This window comes from Notolabrus celidotus, chromosome 22, assembly GCF_009762535.1.
Source record: "Notolabrus celidotus isolate fNotCel1 chromosome 22, fNotCel1.pri, whole genome shotgun sequence".
In the NCBI taxonomy this organism is placed as follows: domain Eukaryota; kingdom Metazoa; phylum Chordata; class Actinopteri; order Labriformes; family Labridae; genus Notolabrus; species Notolabrus celidotus.
Window position 1 is genome coordinate 2,060,252 of NC_048293.1, and position 26,178 is coordinate 2,086,429.

Genomic DNA, 26,178 nt, shown 5'->3' on the forward strand with positions numbered 1-26,178 from the left:
TTGTATTTTATACAGTCTATGGGCTGAACAAGCTCTGAGCTCTGACTTCCGTTACAGACCGGATGGCGTTGTGACGTATGAAAAACACTGAAAACTGTAACGGCTCATTTCAGCACACATTTACAGAAAGGTGGAGAAATCAGAACAGGGGCAGAATGGGGTTGTAGACATGTGGGACACATATTTCAGGTAGAGAACCATTAAAAAGTCGATTTTGCATGATATGTCACCTTTAACTTTAGTGAAATTACGCGAAATAGGAGGCCCCATCTAAAGAGAAAAATAGCCTAGCTTGCCTGCCGGTCCTCTGGGAATTTTCTCATTGAAGAGGAAGAGCTCACCGGTCCTCATTGTGGCTAGCAGGAGCAATAGTGTAATATAACTCATATGACCCCACTTCAAAAAAACTGAAATATCCCTTTAATGCTCCTCCAGAGGTGAGAGAGGGAACAGTAAAATAAACAGAGCTGCACTGACACAGGTAGATTCGTTGAGGGTTTTATCAGAGTGGGTCGTCTGTCTCTGCAAAGCTATGAGCAGGGATTTGTGACAGAGGCTTCACTTTAAATGGCAGATGAACGTTTGATTACCATGATTGATGTGCACCACACTTATTATAAATCTCTGTGTTCCCTCCAAGCACAATTAGGCCTGCCTGATGAAAGACAAGAAAAGAAGCAACAGGAGAGAGCTGCAGCAAACAAACAAAGGTATTTCATTCTTCCATAAACCAGAAAAAGAGCAGAAAACGTCACCGTGTCGTGCGTTTGTCTTCATAACGTTGGTCTTTCTGCAGCCTCAGTTCCCCTCTGAAGGCTGCTCATGCCGCACTAACTGCATAACTTAATAAACAGCTGCAGAAGTTTGTAAATGAGGAGTTTGTGATGTGCTGGGGGTGAGATCACAGCTCATTCTGGAGTAAGATGTAGATTCAGAGAAGATAAATCATCTCAGAGGATTGGAAGATGCTCTGCATGGAAGTGAAAACTGTAAATGTGTAGTTTTATGTCTTTTTTCTTTCAGTTTTCAGCAGTGATTTACAATTGAAATGTGGCTGTGCTCAGAGACAAAAGCTGACACGGCTTGTTGGTGCAGAGATTCAAAATAAATAAGGATCTTGCAGAAAACTTGGCAGGGGGTGTGCAGTTTAATCGCTCATGCATTTTGCATCAAGTCAGAATTGAAGTTTAACTTCTAAGCTCACACCTCCCAGTTTGCAATCAATTAACTTCCCACATTGACGACTTCATTAACTTCTGAAGGCTGATATGAGAAAGGACAGACACTCAAACTCTACTTCAGAGAGGTAAGAGGAAAACGCAGATCATGATTGGTTTGTATCAGGGCAGGTTCCAGATCAGGACTGCAGTAATTATAATGACAGTTTAATTAATAAGCTCACGACAGTTCCAAATGGAAGTCTTGACAGCAGTCGAGTGAAAGATCACATCGTGGGGGTTCTCAGAAGTCAGATATTAGAATAAATGATCTGACCTGAGAGCCTGCTGGTTACTCACTTAGGCAAAAATTAAGAGGCCGATCTGCTTCTACAGTCTGTCACACGACAGGCAGATATTCAGCCTGACTCCAGAAATGAAAGGTTGTGGGTAAAGTGTATTCAGAAATTGTCAAAATTTCTCTTCATTATGAAAACGTACCCAAAAGTTAAAACTGTTGAGTATGATAACAGTCATTTTCCCCATGACGCCATGCTCATGGTAGGAAGCTCAAATGTATTAAAGCTGGGGTTGGTAATCAGATTTAGATACACTTTTTGTTATACTGGTTAAAATGATCTTTATGTCCTGATGGTAATCAATACATAATGTGTTCTTAAAAAAGAGTGAAAAAAGCTGCTATCTACAGCCGGAGTAAACCTGGGAAAACACCAACCAATCACCGTTTTTTGGCTCCCCAAATTTTAAACCAATCAAATCCCGTCCTGCCGTTCTGCCCTCCTCCTGCGCGTACATTTCCCCGGCGTGCTCTCCTCCAAGTCCCCGTCCCCTGCCTCTACTTCCCCTGACTCTACTGACTGCCCCTCTCACTCGTCCTCGGGCCTGTCCCCTCTGACCTGATGAGGTGCTTTGCTCAGGACTGTAGTCCGGATCAGAGTCTAAAAAGCTCTCACCAACAAGCAGAATAATTAATGACATTTAGTAAGTCCTACAGAAAATATAGATTTACTGTAGCGTCCGTCCGGACGCTGTAGTGATGACGAGACGATTGGTGAACATGTTGATCTTTAATAACCGGTCACTGTCGGCCGTGATCACGACAACCAACAAAACAACAATCAATGTTTGAATGAATGAAGAACTTCTCCTCTCCTCTCCTCTCTCCCACTCACACACTCTACACCTCTCCTGATGCCTTCACTGACCGTCAACACTGTAGGAATTAAGAACATCTACACTGAACACGTTTAACAAACAGTAGATCTGTTACAGTATTATATATGTGTTATAACTTTTCTCCTGATATCGTGTCACCAGTACAACTGGATAATGCTAGCATGATAGTTGTGAGTGCTAACAGCAGCCATGTTTGTTTGTGTTTTTAACTTTCACTATGAGAATGTTTTGGTGAGGACCGGTTTTGAATCAGTCACCATCATATGGTCGCAAGTCAGCGGCGCTCGTGCATGTGAGCGGGGGGGCGTCGTTTTGGAGGAGCTCCGAGGGAGGAGGGGAGGGGTTAGACGGAGTCATGAGGAAAAGCTACATTCAAATTCATGCTGGTTTTCCAAGACTACCAACCCTAGCTTTAACTGTATAAAAGATGGACAACCCCACCGTTCCCCCAAAGTGAGGCCAAAAGCTGCAGTATAGACCTGCCTCCTTCATGTTAACAGATGGAGCATGGGTCAAAGTAGAAATTAAAGCACATGTTAAATAAAACATTCCCAAGTGTGCTCTCTATCATAGCAGTTAGCTCTTAATTGCTGATTTACATGAAAGCGTAAAAACAGGGTTTTTTACCAGGTTACCGAGCAGAGGAGGAACTGGCAACACGAAACGTAACAAACATGAGAGTCACTGAACATTCCAACTTTCTGAACTTTTCTGCTTCAAATCAACACAAGTATCTGTTTTGCTGTGGACTGTACCGCTCTGAGGGACCTTTCACATTCTAACTGTACGTGAAATGTGTGCTCTTGTAGCGTAAGTGGCATGACAGATTACTTCTGCCTTGGCTCCAAAATACATCACTGCTGCAATATATTGATGCATGTGGTGGCATTCTTTTGGCTTCACTTTTTTACAGTAAGAGGAGAGCCGTGTCATTTAATAATGATATGCAATATCGACCAATTTTAAAACGATGACTCATCACTGTGTGCAGTACTCAAGAGTAGGATGGTCCTCCCTGTCGTCACGCAGGAAAAAACATTGGTATCTTCTTATTTATAAAAGCATCCTAGGACTACTTCCCTCTTACCTCCTTGCATATATTGCACAGAAGGACTCAGGAAGTCATAATCTTTGATCTCAGGATCTTTTATTACTACAGTATGTGTTCCGAGGGTCAGGACTGAACTTGGGAAAAAGGCCTTCAGGTTTGCTGCTCCCTCGACCTGGAATGCTTTACAAAAAGGATCTAAAAGTGTCTAATATGATATCTTTGAATGCTTTTAAGCGGTCCTTAAATGACTTGGAGGCTGAAGCATCTGTCTGCAGATCTTTTGTTTAAATGCGACATGCTGTTTTTCTGGAGGTACCTGTTGTGTAGCTGTTGCATGCGTCTGATGTTTGTGTTCATGTCTATTGTAGAATTGTAACTCTGTAACTGTGCTGCTGCCTCTCTTGGCCAGGACTCTCTTGGAAAAGAGATTTTTAATCTCAATGAGCATTTCCTGGTTAAATAAAGGTTATAATAATAATAATAATAATAACAATAATAATAATAATAATAATAATAATAATAATAATAATAATAATAATAATAATAATAATAATAAAAAACAGCAATCTGCATTCTGTTTCACATTGGAGGAGATGGAGGCATGTTTATTAAAGGTGACATATCACGCTTTTTTCATCAATATATATTGGTCTAAGAGGTCCCCAAAACATGTCTTTAAAGTTTATGCTCAAAAAAACACTTTGAAATCAGATTTTGGTCTGCCTGAAAAGCCCTCTTCTTCAGTCCTCCTCAGAACAGTCTGTTTTCTCTCTGACCACGCCCCCTCAGGAAGTGGATGTGCCTCGGCTCTCCAGCACGTTGATCTAATGTTTACATGTTGGCTGAATATACACGGCTGCTCAGAGATCGCGTTACTTCAACCCTCTGAATCTGATCCAGAATCTGATCCTGACGGAGAGGCGCCTGCAGCAGGACCTTTCTGAAGGATTGGTCACAGATTTAGTGTTTCTTGTTGTTTTATTTATCAGTATGTAGACGTGTGTCTTGGTACACAGCTACGAACATGTAGCTATGTGGCTATGCTAATTAGCACTAGCACTTATCCATGACAAATAAAAATCATCCACTAGATCTTCAAATCTGCAGACGTGGGGAGTAAAACCGACCTCTGCCAGAAAGGCAGCAGGACCTTTTCTGAAGGATTGGTCACAGATTCTGTGTTTCTTGTTGTTTTATTTGTCAGTATGTAGACGTGTGTCTTGGTACACAGCTACAGCTACGACATGTAGCTATGTAGCTATGCTAACTAGCGCTAGCACTTATCCATGATAAATAAAAATCATCCACTAGATCTTCAAATCTGCAGACATGGGGAGTAAAACCGACCTTTGTGTTTATTAAGACAGCCTACAACTAGCATGCCTCCCTCCTAAGCTCCTTGTTAGCACACATTTGTGCAGGTAATGAAAAACGGAGGAGGGATTCAGTATTATTTTATACAGTCTATGGGCTGAACAAGCTCCGAGCTCTGACTCCGTGACAGACCGGATATTGTTGTTACGTAACAAAAACACTGAAGTCTGAAAGGGCTGGTTTCACACACATTTACAGAAAGGTGGAGAAATCAGAACAGGGGCAGAATGGATTCTTTTCATTCTCGGGGGGTTTGTAGACATGCCAGGGACACATATTTCAGGTAGAGAACCATTAAAAAGTCAATTTTGCATGATATGTCACCTTTAAGATACAGTCAATATGCTGGACTTAATACAACATCTATTTTCATATTAAATAACAATGGACAGAGGGGCGCTGTTTGGCTAGCAGTTTAGGCGTGCGCCCTATGTACAGTGGCTTTAGTCCTTGTTGAAGCAGTCACTGGTTTGACTCCCAGCCTAGACAATTTGCTGCATTTCTTTCCTCTTCCCCTACATTTCCGGTTTCTCTTCAGCTGAACTAAACAATAAAGGCGAAAATGCCCCAAAATTATAACTTCCTGTTATGATGCGGGTCAAATTGACCCTTTTTACAGTCTATTTAAGGCAATATCTGCCTCCCAAACCAGCTAAATGCAGCATAAAAATCTGGGCAGCATGTGACAGAAAGGGTGTCGTGTTAATTTGTCAACATCACTTCATAAAAAAAAAAAATTCAAACTGTAAAATAATATAAACAAAAATATATGTCATGTAAAACTATTGTATTTATATTTAGGTATTTCCAATGTACATTAAAAAAGTTTTAACATTCATTTTCATAAAAAATTAGTGAGTTATCCTCATTGAACCATGATCTGTGAGAATTAAAGAACACCAATGGACTAAATCTTGATTTAAATGGTTAGTAATGGAGTTAAAAATTAGATTTAAAAAAAATGTGTATTGGGATTTTTTGGGGTTCTGACACTTTTGGATAATTGAATATGCCCCGGGTCAAAATGACCCAGGAACATTATTGCTGTTCCAGAGAAACGATCATAACAGGAGGGTTAAAATAAAGAAATAATATTGGAAAGGTTGTTTTGTTTCGATGGTTATAAGTTGGACACTTTTGTTTCTCAAGCCTGAAACACCAGGACGGTTTTCTTTCATAATACATTCATCGTTTAATTGTCTTCTTCTGGTTTGTGGTCTCTTTGTCTAAAGAACTGTGTTGTCAGCATTATTTGACTGGGCATTTTTTATCTGAATGACACAACAATAAATAAGTTAAAGAAAATCAAATGAATCTATCAATCCGTAGTCAATATTTAATTTCTTTCCTTTCAAGCATATTTATCATAGAGGACAGAATTTGATATTTCATGTAAGGGTGGTTTCTCTGGGTGGAACAGACCACCCAGACCACCTCTATAGGAATCAAATTCAGCCTTTGTTGACAGATTGACCGTGTGGCTTTAAGTTAATGCAACATAGTCATCCATCAGACCAATACGCTTTTCAAACAACACAACATTTTTAAATCCAACTGGAGTGTGCGCTAACCTGAGTCCATGAGTGGTTTGATTTCTGTGGGTGCAGCGGGTGGAAAGTTTACCGCTCAGCGTGTGTTTGTGTAAATGAGGTTGTAACACTTTGTGACTGGTGACTGGCTCTGAGGCATCTCGCCGGTGTTGTGTTTGTTTTCGTCTTCATTCTTTTCCCAGGTTTGTTCTTGGCGCCTGTTTAGTCTAGATTTTCTTTTGCCTTTGTCTCACAGCTGTCTTCTTCCCCATTTTCAGGGTTGTTATTTTTAGCTTCTGCATTTCAAATCGACTCCATCCTGATTCTGCTTCATCGAATGTGACTGGATGTTTGTGTAATCAGTGTATTGACAAAGAGCTTCATAGCATTGAGGTTCCTGGAGGAAAAAAAACTCTTGACCTTTGACCTCTCAATCTTACCTTCTCTGTGTCAATGCCTTTGGACATGGACCAGGTGGAGACGATGTAGTCCATGACCCTCTCGCTCAGCCCCTTGGGAACCTGGTAGAGCTTCAAGAAATCCCGGACGTTGTTGAGCATCTCGTGGTAGCGGTTGGTGTTGGCGTACATCTGCTGGAAGATGGTGGTCACGTTTCCAAAGATGGTGGCATAGAGTAAAGCTAGAGAGGAAGACAGAGGAGAGGGATGTGTTTAGCTATTTGTAAGAATGTGTTGTAATTGGCGAATCCAGCACTAAGACAGCAACTTTTCTAAACAAAGATACACACAACACTTCAGTGTGTGTGCACTGCAGGTGTGGCAGCTTCAAGTTAAGATCTGTGTCAAGTAAGATCCATTCCCACAGCATTAACCAGCACAGGGACAAGGTGTTGCTGACAACAGGAACACCCACACGCACTCCAAATCCACCTCACGTAGCTGCATGTCTGCCAGAAGCATACAGCCGACACTATCTTGGAGGGTAGCAGACTCTGCATGCACACCTGTGAGTTCACTCTGATCTGCTGCTCGTATATCAGTGTTTCCCAAAACTTTGTTTTTTTTGCTGTCCACATGAAAACAATAAAAAAAGAGTTCTCAAAAATCTCAACCTTGGAAGGCGTTTTTGAAAACCTCAGTTTTCAGTGACCTAAAACTCTGTTTATGTGGACGTAAAGCCGAAATGCAGAGAGAAGTAAAGTCCCTGCAAAAAGCAAGGTGTGTTAAATATTAATTGGTGAATGGAGTGTGTTGATATAGCACTTTCTCGTGTCTTCTGACCACTCAAAGTGCTTTTACATCACGTCACATTCACAGCACGCAGAAACCTCCAATGCCAAAACTGCAGTTCATCGAGTGTCCACTTGAGGCTGGCTCCAGAAGTACCGGAATCCACATACACACCAATTCAAAGAAGCCGATCTTTACAGCAGAAATAAACATGTTTACAGCCTGGCTCAAAAAACGAGTGTAGCCTGGATAGCTCAATTCTCGATTGGCACACGCTGTACGAAGAGGGTGAATTTTTTCATAACACAGTCATATTAAGATTACGAGTTTTCCATTACGAGAGGCACAGCTGACTTGATTGACAGGTGGGAACACTGTAGCTGTAGGCTAGGAGGCTCAAAGCCCGCCTCTTTATGTCACATTCGTTCAGCAGCAGTTATGTTGAGTTCAACACTTCCAATATGGCTGCCACCAACGATTGGCTTCAAAACAGCGCTTCAGAAAAAGATGGGTGACGTCACGGATACTACGTCCATTATTCAGTCCCTCCAGGATTTCGCAGGATTTTTTTGTGATTGTTGCGGCCCCAAAAAGCCTGAATTTGCGACAGCTTTTTGAAAAAATTGCGGTGAATAACATCTCAGGGGCAAGTAAATACGTAAAAATTACAGTTGTTTTTAGAAAACATTCTTGATGTGGCCACTGACTGTATTTTGATTCTCTTGATTCACAGAAAAATGCCATGAAAGGACTGTATTGCACATTTACGACGGTCCCTGAATGCACCTCGCAGCGACTGATGCACAGTCAGTTCACGGCACGCTGAAATTAATCTGCATCTTTGATGACTAGGAGTTGATCAAAACTTACTAAATGTGTCTGATGTTTCACCAAACTGGATTAAATCAAGCTGTAGATGAAGAGCTTTTTACAGTAACCACGGCAACAACGTCAAACATCAAATAGTAAACAGACGTTCCTGGTTGTGTCTTTGTCACTAACACACACCGGGGGTAAAAATCCTCAATGAAGATGAGACAGATGCATGGAGGTGAGGAGAGCTGGTTCATAAAGCACACCTGCTGCAGGTAGAGACCAAGCTAACACTGAGCCCCTCAATCTATATAATAACAATGTTGTCATGGTCACTTGTCCTGCCTGCTGTCCCCTCTCTTCACCCGTTCTCTGTGCGTGTTTTATTGTTGAAAAGTGCTGATCAAGTGAGGACTTACGTTTATGTTCCAAGGAAGTCAAATTGATGACAAAACCGATGACATGCAGGGGCTGAGATTGAGGTAATTGGTCAAATTTGCGGGAAAGTTGCGCTGATTGTATAAAACTGCAAGGCCGCGAAAAAATCGCGCTGATTGGTTGAATTTGCGTTGATAGTTGCGATCGCAAAAATCCCAACTTCCTGGAGGGACTGATTATTTATACAGTCTATGGTTTACACCCATAGACTGTAAATAAAAATGGACAGCGTTGCTCCGCCTCTTCCCGTTGTACGGTTCTGAAGCCAAAAAATCCCGCTCCTGGGCGCCGCCATTGTGCAGCCAGAGCCTGCGAAGCCACTGTAACAAGCTCCGCCCTACAGCGTGACGTCACAAGATGCTGTGTGTCCTTTGAAGTTTCTCTCTACGGCTGTGGTGGGAAAAATACAGACATGATAGTATGTTGTTCTTGCTTTGATCAGAAGCTAGAAACATTCACACATACCAAACCTTCTGTGATTTGCATATTGTTATCTGTTCCCATGGCTGAGGAGCAGACCATAAGGTGAGAAGTCAGGAAGGTGACCAGGAAGCAAGAGGTGATAAGAAACTCTCTTGTTTGTCTTACAGTTCTTTGAAGATGCTCGATGATGTGTTAATGTTATTCTCTGAAGAGGATAAGTAACGTGTTGTATCTTCACTCTGGGTCAGTTGAGCAGACCTTGTCTCGGTTGTTAGATCACTCTGCCATCTGACCGCTTTGCAAAGCTTACTGAAGGCCGGAATAAAGCTCACAAAGACAAACCGTTGTTGTTTGAGTCTATCATTTCCAGATTTCCACCACACGGCGGCTGTGAATCAAAGGAAACCCGGAAGTTAAACCTCGTTTTTTAAACTCTAATAACTAATGACTAAGAAACTTTTCAGGAAAAAGAGGCCTTGAACACAAAACAGTCAAATAATAACTACACATCACCACAGCATACGGATATGAGAAACATTCGTACCATGTGTATTTATTTTTTTAAATTTGACTGCTCCCCCATTCAAATGAATGGGGAGACGGATTTTTGGACCTATACTGCAGCCAGCCACCAGGGGGCAGACACTCCACTGAAAGCTTCACCACCAGCCGAGTGAACTGCTCCCCTGGTAGAGGCTGTTATGTAGAGAACCCATGAGTTTTTGACTTATCCTATTCACACATTGATAGCACAGCATGTGGGCAGTTCAGGTTAAAGCTGGGGTTGGCAGCCTCGGAAAACCAGCATGAATTTGAATGTAGCATTTCCTCAGGACTCCGTCTAACCCCTCCCCCCCTCCCTCAGAGCTCCTCCAAAACGAAGCCCCCCCCCCCCCCCCCGCTCACATGCACGAGCGCCGCTGACTTGCGACCATATGATGGTGACTGATTCAAAACCGGTCCTCAGCAAAACATCCTCAGAGTGAAAGTTAAAAACACAAACAAACATGGCTGCTGTTAGTACTCACAACTATCATTCTAGCATTATCCAGTTGTACTGGTGACACGATATCAGGAGTTAAGTTATAACACATATATAATACTGTAACAGCTCTACTGTTTGTTAAACGTGTTCAGTGTAGATGTTCTTAATCCCTACAGTGTTGACGGTCAGTGAAGGCATCAGGAGAGGTGTAGAGTGTGTGAGCGGGAGAGAGGAGAGACAAGAGGAGAAGTTCTTCATTCATTCAAACATTGATTGTTGTTTTGTTGGTTGGCGTGATCACGGCCGACAGTGACCGGTTATTAAAGATCAACGTGTTCACGAGTCATCCGTACAGCGTCTGGACAGACGCTACAGTACATATACATTTTCTGTAGGACTTACTAAATGTCATTCATTCGTCTGCTTGTCAGAGCCCCTGTGGTGAGAGCTTTTTAGACTCTGATCCGGACTACAGTCTTGAGCAAAGCACCTCATCAGGTCAGAGGGGACAGGCCCGAGGACGAGCGAGAGGGGCAGTCAGTAGAGTCAGGGGAAGCAGAGGCAGGAGACGGGGACCCGGAGTACACGCCGGGGAAATGTACACGCAGGAGGCGGGCAGAACAGCAGGACGGGATTTGAATGGTTTAAAATTTGGGGTCCCAAAGAAGGCTGATTGGTTGGTGTTTTCCCAGGTTTACTCCGGCTGTAGATAGCAGCTTTTTTTCACTCTTTTTTAAGAACACATTATGTATTGATTACCATCAGGACATAAAGATCATTTTAACCAGTATAACAAAAAGTGGATCTAAATCTGATTACCAACCCCAGCTTTAAGTGTCTTACCCAAAGACACTTCAACATGTTGACAGCAGGATCTGCAATTGAACCCTCAACCTTCCAATTAAGAGACCTGACCCTACCACTGAGACACAGCATGACACAAACTTAACATCATGAATTTCCTATCAGTTCTTTGATAGAGATCTATAATATGAAGTGATGGAAACTTTTGTTCTCATTGTGCTTCACGGTGGGAAAGAGAAGAATAAAACGTCTGTGGAGGGAGGTCTGTACTGTTCAAGTGATTGATTTTCAGAGAGTTAAGAAAAGGTAAAAAAAAAAAAGCATCACATGAAACAAACATGTCGCTTCCTGCTCTGTACAGATTTAAGCTTTTACCTCTAAACGTTAGTTGAAAAGAAGAAGAAGGACTGATTTGCCACTTTTGAACTGGAGTTAAAGCACGTTGTCTTGATCCCTTGGAGCCTCTGTGCGATGTCGCTGCTGAGGTAGACTGTCAGCCTCCACTGTACCCTGCTGCTGTTACTCCTCTGTTTCCATAGAGACCTCACTCAAAATAGTTCTCTCTTTTTCTTACCCCTTTGTCTTCTCCTCCCGGCCAATAAAGACGACAAAAAGGAGAAGATATGAGAAGTTTGAAGACTTTTAGGGTGGAAAAATGAGAATCAGTCGGCGGTGGAGGAATCTCATGATGGCACATGAGCTACAAAAATAAGAGTGGATGCACTGCACAGAAAAAAACAGGATGAGAGAGACTGAGCGTGGAAGATAAAGAGTGCATTTGAATGTGAGAAAGAAGGAAATAAAAGGGTTGGAAAAATATGAAAGCTAAAGAAAAGAGAAGCAGGAAGTCAATTAATCAGAGACGTCTGTGGGTGTGTTTTTAAGCTAAAAGCATGTAAGAAAAGAAGAGAACAAGTCAAAGAGGAAGACTGTTTAAAGAAAGACAGGAAGGCAGAGCAACAAACTGAAAAGTGAAACACGTCGGCCTTGAGATAAACAATGTTCTAGTTTAGTTCTCTGAAACTCAGCCACCTTCCAGGACCCTCCAGGACCTTTCCAGGGCCTTGTCAGCTGGTAAAGAGGAACTCTGACAACACGGCAGCAGCACAGAGACACTGCTCAAACACAAGACTCCTAATTGGGTGATTTGGTGGCTCAGCGGTTGGACACCGTCACCTCAGTACAAAGAACGACTGAGGTTTGACCCCCGGAAGTTTCTCCGCTGAACTTAATCGACCCCTCAGTGTTTGCCAGGATCTGAAGTGTTTAATTCTAACTCTTTTGGCAAATCTGCCTCTAGTTGGGTTCATTTATTCAGGGGAAAGTCTGAACTCCGCTGGTAGGAACCACATGAAGACACCTGCGAATGCGAGCTTCGGTCCTCTAACAAGAAAAGTTTGGAGCTAACTCGAGAGAAAAGCTTTATCTCACAAATCCCAGCACGGAGTGAATGAGGAGAGGGAAAGGAGAAGAATTGGAGCTACAAACTCTAATCTGTGAAGAAGTTAGAAATATTAGATAAAAGTTCATCTTTTTTTTGATAAACGGACTGTCAGACCTCTGAGAGAAACAGCTCCACAGAACCAGACCTCAAATACAACGATCAGAAACTATTCAGCTGTACAAGTGTCTACAGTCGTTACAGTAAATACTTTCTATCACTGAAAAACTTCAATTGGAACACCACCAACATCATCAATGTCACTTCTTGATCCCCGACCAATCAGAATCAAGAAGGAGCAGGAGTCCTGATATCGTCTTTGTCAACAACAATGGAGGATGTTCGTTCGGACTAGAAACTAAACCATGCTTGTGTTTTCTAGGGTGCAATTTTTAAAGGTGACATATCACGCTTTTTTCATCAATATATATTGGTCTAAGAGGTCCCCAAAACATGTCTTTAAAGTTTATGCTCAAAAAAACACTTTGAAATCAGATTTTGGCATGCCTGAAAAACCCTCTTCTTCATTCCTCCTCAGAACACTCTGTTTTCTCTCTGACCACGCCCCCTCCGGAAGTGGATGTGCCTCGGCTCTCCAGCACGTTGATCTAATGTTTACATGTTGGCTGAATATACACGGCTGCTCAGAGATCACGTTACTTCAACCCTCTGAATCTGATCCTGACGGAGAGGTGCCTGCAGCAGGACCTTTCTGAACGATTGGTCATAGATTTAGTGTTTCTTGTTGTTTTATTTATCAGTATGTAGACGTGTGTCTTGGTACACAGCTACGAACATGTAGCTATGTGGCTATGCTAACTAGCGCTAGCACTTATCCATGATAAATAAAAATCATCCACTAGATCTTCAAATCTGCAGACGTGTGGAGTAAAACCGACCTCTGCCAGAAAGGCAGCAGGACCTTTCTGAAGGATTGGTCACAGATTTAGTGTTTCTTGTTGTTTTATTTGTCAGTATGTCGACGTGTGTCTTGGTACAGAGCTACAGCTACAGCTATGAACATGTAGCTATGTGGCTATGCTAATTAGCGCTAGCACTTATCCATGATAAATAAAAATCATCCACTAGATCTTCAAATCTGCAGACGTGGGGAGTAAAACCGACCTTTGTGTTTATTAAGACAGCCTACAACTAGCATGCCTCCCTCCTAAGCTCCTTGTTAGCACACATGTGTGCAGGTAATGAAAAACAGAGGAGGGATTCAGTATTATTTTATACAGTCTATGGGCTGAACAAGCTCCGAGCTCTGACTCCGTGACAGACCGGATATTGTTGTTACGTAACAAAAACACTGAAGTCTGAAACGGCTGGTTTCACACACATTTACAGAAAGGTGGAGAAATCAGAACAGGGGCAGAATGGATTTTTTTCATTCTCGGGGGGTTTGTAGACATGCCAGGGACACATATTTCAGGTAGAGAACCATTAAAAAGTCCATTTTGCATGATATGTCACCTTTAAGGTCTAGAGCTGCTTTTGTGCTATGACATGATTGTGAAGAAAATCATGTATTATGCTTTTATATTATCATTATGATTCTCTATATACATATATGTGTGTTACATGTTGTTCAGATAGACTGCTGTCTTTCTGTGTGAAGAGGCTGTAAGACTCCAAGCAGGAGTGTACAGAGGTCAGATTCCGACCTCTGATAGGACACATCTGGTTTTTAAAAGCCTCAGTCTACTTGCAACATTTTGGGATGTATACAGAAGTTCCTGTGTCATCATTTATGCTGTGCACATATGTCCATATATAGATATGTTCTTTTCTCTAAGGATGGAACCACCTTACACGGCGGCCTCATCCTCCAACCTTTGTATGTACATCTTTCAACATATACTGTACATGTGAACGAATCAGCAGGATGCAAGGAGGGGCTATGATGGGGATATAAACCACACCCACTTCCTGAGGGGGCGTGGTCAAAGAGAAAACAGAGTGTTCTGAGCAGGGCTGAAAAAGAGGGTTTTTCAGGCAGACCAAAATCTGATTTCAAAGTGTTTTTTTGAGCATAAACTTTAAAGACATGTTTTGGGGACCTCTTAGACCAATATATATTGATGACAAAGAGCAGAATATGTCACCTTTAAGACACATTTGTTTGTTATGGCTTTCGACCTTCCGTCGTAATTTGATGTCATTTTGTCTGCTCTCTTTGTTATGTTATGTATTGCTCATTGTATTGTCTTGTCGACATTGATTCTCTGTAAAGCACTTTGTGACTATGTCTGTGAAAGGTGCTATAACAAATAAAGTTTACTTACTTACTATGTGGAGCCAAAATATGGAACACTTCAATTGGTTTAAAAATAACATATAGGTGCTGATTTTGAGCGAGGTGTTTGTGTAAAATGGTTCTCTAAACACTAAAAGACAGCTTCACAGAGCCGCTTCAGTCTGGTGAATACACTTACCAAGCTTGTTTGGTATTTTAAAGTACAAAACCATCACTCTGCATCAGTCTGTAAAAACACTTCCCGTAGAGAAGCCAATGAGTTAGGACAGTTCGGTCAAAGTACCACGGCTACAGTTTAAAGCTGTCATTTCAGAACTATATTTCCAATCTGATGCGTGTCCCTGACGGCTCGTTTCATTTAGATCTGTTTCTTTTTTCCCTCCTGGTGGCCAGAGAGAGAGAGACAGAGAGAGAGAGGGGCTGTTTGGGGAGTTTTGGGTGGTGGTGGATGGGGAGTGGAGATCAAATGGAGAGCTTTATTTCCTCATATTTATTAACTGATGGAGCAGCCCAGGGGGAGAGACGACTAGACGCTGTCAGAACGAGCGAGGTGAGAATCTCTGCAGGACTCCAAATTGACTGTGACACTGTAAGGAAAAAAATGCCCAAACTATCATTTGGACGCATTTTGGCCTTCTGGGGCAGCACTCATCTCATTTAGTGACACCAGCAACATTTTTTCCTCTCTTATTGTTGCCAGGCACCCGTTACTGTGTTACCATGCATCCAGTGACCACCTGTAATGCAGACAGGACTGTGACGTCTCTCTGGGGATCATAAGTGTTTCTTTTTTAAGGGTGTGATGCCTCAGTAGTTCCTGTGTGTCACCTGTATGTTTAAATTAACTGCTGATGCTATTGGTTGGGAGCATTCTGCATCACGTCCTGTTTGCATGGGGATATTTTCTACTTAGAAACTCATCTCACAAAGCATCACATGTACCTTTGTACCTTATCTAAGATATTAAAACAATGTAGTATCAATAAAATATAGTGACAGAAAGGAAGGTGTTTTTATTTCAGCCCTTTAGGATGTTGCATGGGAATATGTTTTGCATGGGGGTATTTTCTACTTGGAAACTCATCTACAACAGCATCACATGTACCTTTGTACCTTATATATGATATTAAAGGTGACATATCACGCTTTTTTCATCAATATATATTGATCTAAGAGGTCCCCAAAACATGTCTTTAAAGTTTTTTTACCATCTGTTTAAGCATTTTGAAGGTCTTATTATAATTCTGACATCACCAAATAAGGAAACTATTGCTTTTAGTGTGCATTGAAAAAATCTGGCATCTGCTCAAACCCTCTCTGTGATCCCTTTTAGCTCCTCTTGCAGGGTGATATAAGGACACCAGTAAAAGGGGTTTCACCTTGATTCACCTCACTTTCGTTTTGACATTACTTTGTCCTGAGGGGAACTGTCAAAATGAGACAGTGCCTAACGATGAAATGTTTCCTTTGTGAGATAAAAATGACACATTTACAAAGCAATGTCACAAACTGGTGATGGGCTTACACAAAGGACAAACTTGTCGCTTTATCACACTGATTGTGACAATGAGAAAATGGTGTTGCTTTTATTTTTTGGGCAGGAACATTTAAAACCCAGTGATGTGTGTTTTTCCTGTCCAGGTTTAGGACGATCTGTCATATAAGTTATGGATGATTTGTTGGACAGAATCCGACCGAAAGCCGGCAATCCAGGAGGAGAACAGGAAACACAATGTCACTGCTGGAATCCCTGACTCCCAGAAAGTATCCATCACAGCGCTCACACACACGAGGAGACAGCCAGCACACCAAAACAACTACATGAAGCATTACTCACACTCTGGTTGACATACAGATTCAACGATGTAGAGGCACAAAGGCCTGTCCAGGAAGATAATGACACTTAAAGGTGACATATCACGCTTTTTTCATCAATATATATTGGTCTAAGAGGTCCCCAAAACATGTCTTTAAAGTTTATGCTCAAAAAAAACACTTTGAAATCAGATTTTGGTCTGCCTGAAAAGCCCTCTTCTTCAGTCCTCCTCAGAACACTCTGTTTTCTCTCTGACCACGCCCCCTCAGGAAGTGGATGTGCCTCGGCTGTCCAGAACGTTGATCTAATGTTTACATGTTGGCTGAATATACACGGCTGCTCAGAGATCACGTTACTTCAACCCTCTAAATCTGATCCAGAATCTGATCCTGACGGAGAGGCGCCTGCAGCAGGACCATTCTGAAGGATTGGTCACAGATTTAGTGTTTCTTTTTGTTTTATTTATCAGTATGTCGGCGTGTGTCTTGGTACACAGCTACGAACATGTAGCTATGTGGCTATGCTAACTAGCGCTAGCACTTATCCATGATAAATACAAATCATCCACTAGATCTTGAAATCTGTAGACGTGGGGAGTAAAACCGACCTCTACCAGAAAGGCAGCAGGACCTTTCTGAAGGATTGGTCACAGATTCTGTGTTACTTGTTGTTTTATTTGTCAGTATGTTGACGTGTGTCTTGGTACAGAGCTACAGCTACAGCTATGAACATGTAGCTATGTGGCTATGCTAATTAGCGCTAGCACTTATCCATGATAAATAAAAATCATCCACTAGATCTTCAAATCTGCAGACGTGGGGAGTAAAACCGACCTTTGTGTTTATTAAGACAGCCTACAACTAGCATGAAATCTTAATTTTGCAGGGCACTATAAATGTTTATGAAAAGATGAGCTCAGGCTCTTTCTTTGCTCCATCTGAGCTCAACTTGAGACCCAAAAACTGAGTCTGACAAAAACAAATGGATGAGGTTAGATTGAGACAATTGAGAGAGCTCCCTGATTTCTCCACCTGAGCTCAAAAGGAGTCACAACACTTGAGAAATACCTGAGAATCATTTCAGATTCTGACCAGATCTCCTTTTGAACTGAAAGGGAGATGAAGCTGAGACTTTTTGCAACTTTTTTTCTGAAGGCAAGAATGAGAAACAGGAGACATAAGCTATAGTCTCATTTTGCTTTCAAACAGATCTCATTGTTGTCTAGGAGACATAGATGAAACACTTTTGAGATCTCCTCTCTAAATTTATTTTCCTATGGGATGACATGAGTCTTATTTGAGACTTAAATGAGAGATCTCATTAATGGCTCATTTTCTTCTCTTTTTTTAAAATACATTTTTGGCCTTTTTGCCTTTATTTGACAGGACAGCTGAAGAGAGACAGGAAATGTGGGGAGTAGTGAGCGGGGGAAGCCATGCAGGAAATGGTCGACCGGCTGGGAATCAAACCGGCGACCCCTGCTACGAGGACTGTAGCCTCTGTATGTGGGGTGCTTAGACCGCTAGGCCACCATCGCCCAAAAGAGTCAACCCCTTTAATTGTAATAATCTGGATAAATCTGGTCAGCCCTTTTTGCGGCCCATATTTTAAATAAATGGTCTGTCATGCCTGGTATGAAATCTCTATCTTTTGCAGTTTCTCTCAAATCCACTAAATCTTTGTGAAGTTGTTTTGTTCCAAACAGACTTGTAAAGGAAGGACCAGACTGTGAAGTCAAAGAAGAGATCATTTCACATCTAAATAGCTGATCTTACAAGTGGTTCAAATGTTTTAATGAGAATTGTAACTTTGTGGACAATCCCATTGAAATCTTAATTTTGCAGGGCACTATAAATGTTGATGAAAAGATGAGCTCAGGCTCTTTCTTTGCTCCATCTGAGCTCAACTTGAGACCCAAAAACTGAGTCTGACAAAAACAAATGGATGAGGTTAGATTGAGACAATTGAGAGAGCTCCCTGATTTCTCCACCTGAGCTCAAAAGGAGTCACAACACCTGAGAAATACCTGAGAATCATTTCAGATTTGGACCAGATCTCCTTTTGAACTGAAAGGGAGACTAAGCTGAGACTTTTTGAAACTTTTTTTCTGGAGGCAAGAATGAGAAACAGGAGACATAAGCTATAGTCTCATTTTGCTTTCAAACAGATCTCATTGTTGTCTAGGAGACAGAAATGAAACACTTTTGAGATCTCCTCTCTAAATGTATTTTCCTATGGGAAGGAAGTCTGAATCTGTAATCAGAATGATTTTAATTGGGTTGCAGATTTTTTTTTTTTACGATGCATCTTTTGGGTGAAAGCAACACACAAAAACCTGCTCCAGTTTTGGTTGAAAGCAAACTGAGACACTTTTCCAAGCACTCTCGGTGCAGTTGTTTGGTTTGCAATAGAATGTGATTGGTAGATTTCACACAAGTCAAAACACTAGCAGGCAAAAAACAGGGAAGCATGCCAGAGTTAGTCTGACTGACAGGAAACAGGTTATGTTTGCGCTCTGTCTGCTGTAAAGGAACAGATTTTAATATTAAGATCCATGCAAGTTCCCACATACTGCAAATACCTGTGCTTGGTCTGCTTTGGCTTCACACAACAAAATATCAAGATGGATTAAAGCAGCCTCTTTTTTTTTACTTTGAGAGACAGATTTTACTCCAACCTGTCTGCTCCTTGTCTGTGATTTCAGCCTTGTTTTTAGCTGCACACGTGAAAGCTTTCCCTACACACCTTTATACCCCTAAAAACCTGAAACACCTCTGTGACGCAAACAAACAGAAATAGCAGCGGAAACTGAAAACAAAGCAGCCGGGGCCTTTAGAGTATCCGACTCAACCACAACCATTGAGCCCGGGCCATTTGCTGCTCAGTGAGCCAAGTCAGCGCCCAGGCTGCTTCACAACACATTACACAGTGACGGGACACTGCACTCCCCCAGCCAAACATTGAGAGAGCCAGTCAGCCGAGTCCAAAGCCCCTGAAAACAAAAGCCTATTGTATAAATCTATTTTGACAAGCAGTAATTGTGCATCAAGAGCTCTCTGGGTGAGTTAAACATCGTGTCTGATTGTCTGCAAATTAATATCGACTGAAAAATGGGCAGAAGCATCCAAGTGGTAGGAGCTTATTTGTCTGTAATTGTGACTCTGACTCAGTAAATAAGCTTCTTTTATCACTGATTTCTCCCACATCTCACTATTTGCCTCTCATTAGGTCAACTTAAGAGACTGCTTATTGGCATGCTGGAGTGATAATTGGTTTAAGGGGGAGTGGGCTGGTGAGCAGATTGGGGCATTGATGTGTATCAAGTGTGTGTGTACGTAAACTTCAAGCACTGGTAGGTGAAATCACACTCCAGACTCTGTGGACAGTAGTGGGACAAATTTCAGTAGAAGACACCTTACTATTGTATCCAACAGTGGAGGAAGAAACTGGAAAACCTGTGATCAAAAGCTGGAATTTAACTAAAAGAAAGGTGGTACGTTGCCACTACAAGCAGCTTACAGTGGCAAGTGTTCCATTAACCAAGACTAACACCACAGAAGTGTTGATCAGAATAATCTCTGGTTCATCTCTGAGAAATCGAAAAGGAATCTCCATTTTGGGACCTTTGGTGGTACCAAAATTCAGTCCAGATTGCCATACCATGGTATTTTAAGAGGATAAAAGATTGTGGGCCTGATCTCCTAAGATCCCAAATAACGAGCGCTAATTTGCGTGTGCAAATAATAATTTTGCACGTGTTATTTCTGGGCGTGTTGCGGGTGATCTACTAAGACTGCGTGCGCAAATGATAACGAGTGCAAAAGTGGTGCGGACCGCCCTATTTTAATGAGGATTTTGCGTGTGCTATCGGCTGTCCCCATGGAGAGTTTGAGAGAGCAGAGTGGGAGGCCATTTGTGAAAAGGTGAATGATGTGAGAAAAAACAGAAGATCTGCCAATGAAATAAACACATCTACTCTACTCCAAAACTCAATCAGTGTTTTGATGGAGTTTAGAGAGCGATTTGATGAGGCTTAGTCTGCCACTCTTGCTCTAGAAAAGTTAGGCGTCACTTGGATGAAGACAGTCGCCTCACTGTCCCAGGGAGCAACTTTCGGGTGAACGTTTTCAATGCCTGATATCATCATCCAGCAACTGTCCCAAAGATTCACCAGCTTAAATGGAACTGTGAACATGTTTGAGTCAATTCACCCCAACACACTGCTGCAAGCACGAGATGAGGAGTTACCCAGAGCTGCCTGGCGCAGCTCAGTGAGCGCTCATTCTCCAAGTTAAAACTAACTAAAAACCCCTTGATGAGCACGATGGGACAGAATAGACTGAGTGGACATGTCATGTTATCTATTGAGAATGACAGATCAAAGAAAATGGACATACAGCGCATCATGGACAAGTCCGCGGAGCTTAAGGCTCCTTCAAACAGTGGTGAGTAGGCCGAGTACTTCATATTGATTTTTTGTTTGTATGTGAACATGTGGGCCGCTGTGCAAATTGGACTAAACTTTATATCTGTTGATACAGTGACCTACTGTGCTCTCATTATATGAAAAAGTTAAAGTGGGTGTCAGAATGATGCGGTCGCTATCCGTGGTGCTGAACTGTTTTGAATTTGTGTTGTTTTATTATTATTATTTTGTTCTCTTGGTTTGATTGACTAAAACATGTAGTAATGCTTGTAAGCCCTCTCTGTTGTGGGCATGTTGTAAAGCGATGTTATGATGAGCTTTACAGTGACCGCAGCCATGTGTGCGTAACGCTGTGCCAGTTTGCACCTGCCTTTCAAACGTGTTAAATATAGACGCAAATACAGCGCGCGCTATCTGCTTCAGGTTTGATAAATCACATTGCGTGTGCTAAATGATTACATTTGCATCTCCTCCTCCCAGCATTTTACGCGTTCTGATGATCTACATGTATTCTGCAGATTCATGAAGGCAAACACGCTAAATGATTTGCGAGTGCTATTTTGCTCATTTGAAAGACGCAATCCTTGGTAGCTAATGAAGCTAGTGTTATTAAGCTACAGGGTAATGTTTGCCAGCACACTGGTGACAGAGATAGCTAAGGGAAAAGATTGAGGGGGATTTCTTTCTTGTTAGGGGCTGATTTTAAGATCAATACTGATCATATGTTGAATGTACTGTGACTATGATGTTAAGATGAAGCGAGAGCTGGAAGACAATTGGCCTAGCTTAGCTTAACCTCGCCCAAACCTAGGGTGACCAAATTGGGACATTCCCATTTTCAAGCTCAGCATCCATTATCCTGCTAAAATCTACAAAACACTACTATGTCCTGATTTTGATAAATTGAAAAACCAAAACAATGCACCATACTTGCAAACAGATTTGGTTGTACATATATGTGTCAGTCCAGGCGTTGCCAAGACTGTTGCTGTTTGAACCAACAGAAAAAAAACAGCCCTAATGCATCAGGTAGGCTAGCTGACATGCTGAAAAGGAAGGCAGTGTTTGCAGTGGAAGCTCCAGTGGAATAACGTTGATTTGGATTCTGATTAGTTATGTTTGTCTCCAGAGATATAGGGTAACTCTGGCATGCTAACCACCATTGTTTGTTTTATTAGCTTTAAAAGATGGGGAACCACATTTTAGTCTACTAACCTTGTCTCAGAGGTGAATACTTTCTCCTGCTTCCTCACACTCTTTACGTGCATAAGGTAAAGGTGAGAAAGGTGAGAAAACAAGCAAAGAAAAAGGAGGGGGAAAAAAAGCTCACATGGTATCACATACATCATGATCTGTTTCTGCAAAGGTATCTCACACTGAATGAGACACTAATTCAATTCACTGTGTGACAAACATCGCAAAGCAAAGCTAAATAATGATGCAAAGGAGAGAAAGAAGTGAGAGTATTAAAGACATGTACAGAGACATCAGTGAGTCAGAGAACACCCGCTGATGACAAACACTTAGAGCCCAGAGATGAATCGCCACCCTCACTCTTTTAATCACACTCATAAATCTTGATTAAAATTATAAGTTAAGGACGGCTGAGAGCGTGACAGGGTGACTTTACTGAATAATAGCACTGGTCCTCATTATCTATTAAGATGTCGAGTCACAACATGGGAAATAGACATCTTTGGTATCATTTCACTCGGTAATATTTTTTCCTTTTCTTGGATGTTTGAGCTTCATTATTGACTTTTTCTTTTTTCTATGGCCAGTGTTGGAAAAATACAACAACACAAAAGCTATTGCAATTTAAATCAGATAGTGACCCCAGTGTCAGTCTGTTGATTTATGCATCTCTGATGAAGCACCCACTATCTCTCTTAAGTGATCAACACCACTCTGGATGATGCTTGATGGTTTTATTTAGAATAAAGAAGATACTTGCACCCAAATGGCTTTTACAATTCAAACAGCACTGACATCTTCAAAAGACCCTGGCTCTGTTTATGTTTAATCCAGTTATTGACAATACAACCTCCCCTATTACTTGGCATCTAATGGCCCCATACCGTGACTGTTTAACTAGATGGGCCCAGAGAACCAACACAATGAAGGGGTTATCAATGGGGAAGCTCCCTACACTGTTTGTCACATTAAAGGTGACATATCATGCAAAATGGACTTTTTAATGGTTCTTTACCTGAAATATGTGTCCCTGGCATGTCTACAAACCCCCCGAGAATGAAAAAAATCCATTCTGCCCCTGTTTTGATTTCTACACCTTTCTGTAAATGTGTGTGAAACGAGCCGTTTCAGACTTCAGTGTTTTTGTTACGTAACAACAATATCCGGTCTGTCACGGAGTCAGAGCTCGGAGCTTGTTCAGCCCATAGACTGTTTTTCATTACCTGCACAAATGTGTGCTAACAAGGAGCTTAGGAGGGAGGCATGCTAGTTGTAGGCTGTCTTAATAAACACAAAGGTCGGTTTTACTCCCCACGTCTGCAGATTTGAAGATCTAGTGGATGATTTTTATTTACCATGGATAAGTACTAGCGCTAGTTAGCATAGCTACATAGCTACATGTTTGTAGCTGTAGCTGTGTACCAAGACACACATCGACATACTGACAAATAAAACAACAAGAAACACTAAATCTGTGACCAATCCTTCAGAAAAGGCCCTGCTGCCTTTCTGGAAGAGGTAAGGGTTACTCCCCAGGCCTTCAGATTTGAAGATCTAGTGGATGATTTTTATTTATCATGGATAAGTGCTAGCGCTAGTTAGCATAGCCACATAGCTACATGTTCGTAGCTGTGTACCAAGACACACGTCGACATACTGATAAATAAAACAACAAGAAACACTAAATCTATGACCAATCCTTCAGAAAGGTCCTGCTACAGGCGCCTCTCCATCAGGATCAGATTCTGGATCAGATTCAGAGGGTTGAAGTAACGTGATCTCTGAGCAGCCGTGTATATTCAGCCAACATGTAAACATTAGATCAACGTGCTGGACAGCCGAGGCACATCCACTTCCTGAGGGGGCGTGGTCAGAGGGAAAACAGAGTGTTCTGAGGAGGAATGAAGAAGAGGGTTTTTCAGGCAGACCAAAATCTGATTTCAAAGTGTTTTTTTGAGCATAAACTTTAAAGACATGTTTTGGGGACCTCTTAGACCAATATATATTGATGAAAAAAGTGTGATATGTCACCTTTAAACTCACAGTATCTAGGGTAGGATCAACAGTTAGCTCCAGCATCCTGAAACCACCCCTTCGTGCTATCTGTCACCGCCCATCATACCCACACAAAAAGACAACGGGGAAGAAAGAGCCATGGTAGGAAGCCGGTTTGACCTAGAGTGTACCCCCTGCTGGGTTAGGTTGTACACTCCACCTCCCCCTACCCCTCTATTTCTATAAAGGGAAGAGAGGAGAGAAGAGTCAGCAGAGAGCAGGGTTCCCACTCTTTTCCAGAGATCATTTTCCAGGACATTTCCAGGACATTTTCATTGATGATGAAGCTGGTATGACCGTCTAAATTTAGTTCCTAATTTAGTTCCTAAATAGTCTAAGATGTTCCTCTTAGTGGAAGTCTACATTGAAAGACGTACAGCCTAAGGCTATCCATGAAATCATCTCTTACATACTTAAAAATGATGGCAAATTGATAATAGAAAAATGCAACCACAGATGTACAGCACTTCACTTTATTAGTGCAACCAAGTAACAATGATGGGCAACTCTCATCTCAGCTTTCTCTTTTCTCAAAACATATAAAATGAGCTAAGAAAAAAACTAAAGAGCCAGCAAAGGAATCAGGAAGCTGCCTTACTGAAATAATTAAATAATAATAATGATCAGAGGATCAGAGCTTTAATGACCTAAATAGATCTGAATGACAAAAATGGCCACAAATGTTTCTCAACTCAGACTCAAAATATACCTGCTTAATCCTGATATTCATCCTGCTAAGTGGTCGATATAAAACAAAGCATATGTTACGTTTTTTTATTTGAGTTACCGTAAACTCTGAAAAAATCTCACCGGTGTAAAGACACACTCTGTATTTGAAGATCTCTCAGAGATTTAAAAAATGTAAACTGTCTTCCTGCATGGCGATGTCTATTATGATCAGCGATGTCTACAACGTAGAGTTTCTGTGCAGCTGTGTCGCTCTTTTTGTTCTGTTTGTTTTCACTATCGGGAGTTTGCACTCCTGCTAGCTACAGCAGGGGTTCTCAAACTATTTGGAGCCAGGGACCCCTTACAGGAGAGAAAATTGTCCAAGGATCCCCTCATAATTGTAACACAGATTAAGCATTAGTGATGTGTCATGATCAAAAGCTGCGGCTCTGAGAGACGATGCTTTATTGTGAATCAGAAGAGCCGGCTCGCATCAAGAGAGAGAGCCAGCTCCCAGTTTTTTCCTTTCACTGCTTAGCTCTCACAGTGCTCAGCCCCAGCTCTGCTCACAGCAGAACTTTGTTTTGATTGGTCAGCATGGTGGCCATGCGGCCAATCATATGTGAGGATATAGGATACAGGTGATGGAGGGGAGGCTGTGTGTCCTGGCTTCATCTGTTCCTTCAGAGAGAGTCTTCTTAAAAACCGGGCAAATACTCACTGAGAGGAGAAATCGGATCAGCCCATCCAAGCTGAGGCATCGGATTTTTCTCAATGCCAACCTGAGGACATTAATAATGTTTGCTTGAGTTTGGTTCTGGTTCAGTTTGCTTGAGTTTGGCTCTTGTTCTGTTCTGGTTCTGTTCTGGTTCGGTTCTGGTTCGGTTCTGGTTCTGTTCTGGTTCTGTTCTGGTTCTGTTCTGGTTCGGTTCTGTTCTGTTCTGGTTCGATTCTGGTTCATGTCTGGTTCACGTGTGGTTCGGTTCTGGTTCGGTTCTGGTGCGGTTCTGGTTCGGTTCTGTTCTGGTTCACGTCTGGTTCGGTTCTTGTTCGGTTCTGGTGCGGTTCTGGTTCGGTTCTGATTCGGTTCTGGTGCGGTTCTGGTTCGGTTCTGATTCGGTTTTGGGGCGGTTCCGATTCCGTTTCGGTTCGGTTCGATTCTGGTTCGGGTCTAGTTCAAGTCTGGTTCGGTTCTGGTATGGTTCTGGTTCTGTTCTGTTCGGTTCTGGTTCAGTTCTGGTTTGGTTCTGGTTTGGTTCTGGTTTGGTTCTGGTTTGGTTCTGGTTGAGTTTGATTCTGGTTCTGTTTGCATGAGTTTGGTTCTGGTTCTGTATGCTTAAGTTTAGATCTGGTTCT

The 26,178-nt window shown here is 41.9% G+C and overlaps 1 protein-coding gene across 1 annotated transcript in view; it reads right to left on the reverse strand.

The window, feature by feature from the left end:
• kcnh5b (potassium voltage-gated channel, subfamily H (eag-related), member 5b) overlaps positions 1–26,178 on the reverse strand; it is a 307,105-nt gene that overhangs the window by 142,649 nt on the left and 138,278 nt on the right. Inside the window, exon 9 of the mRNA XM_034675341.1 lies at positions 6,749–6,948. Within this exon, the coding sequence (XP_034531232.1) occupies positions 6,749–6,948 (200 nt within the window). The remainder of the gene's footprint in view (positions 1–6,748; positions 6,949–26,178) is intronic.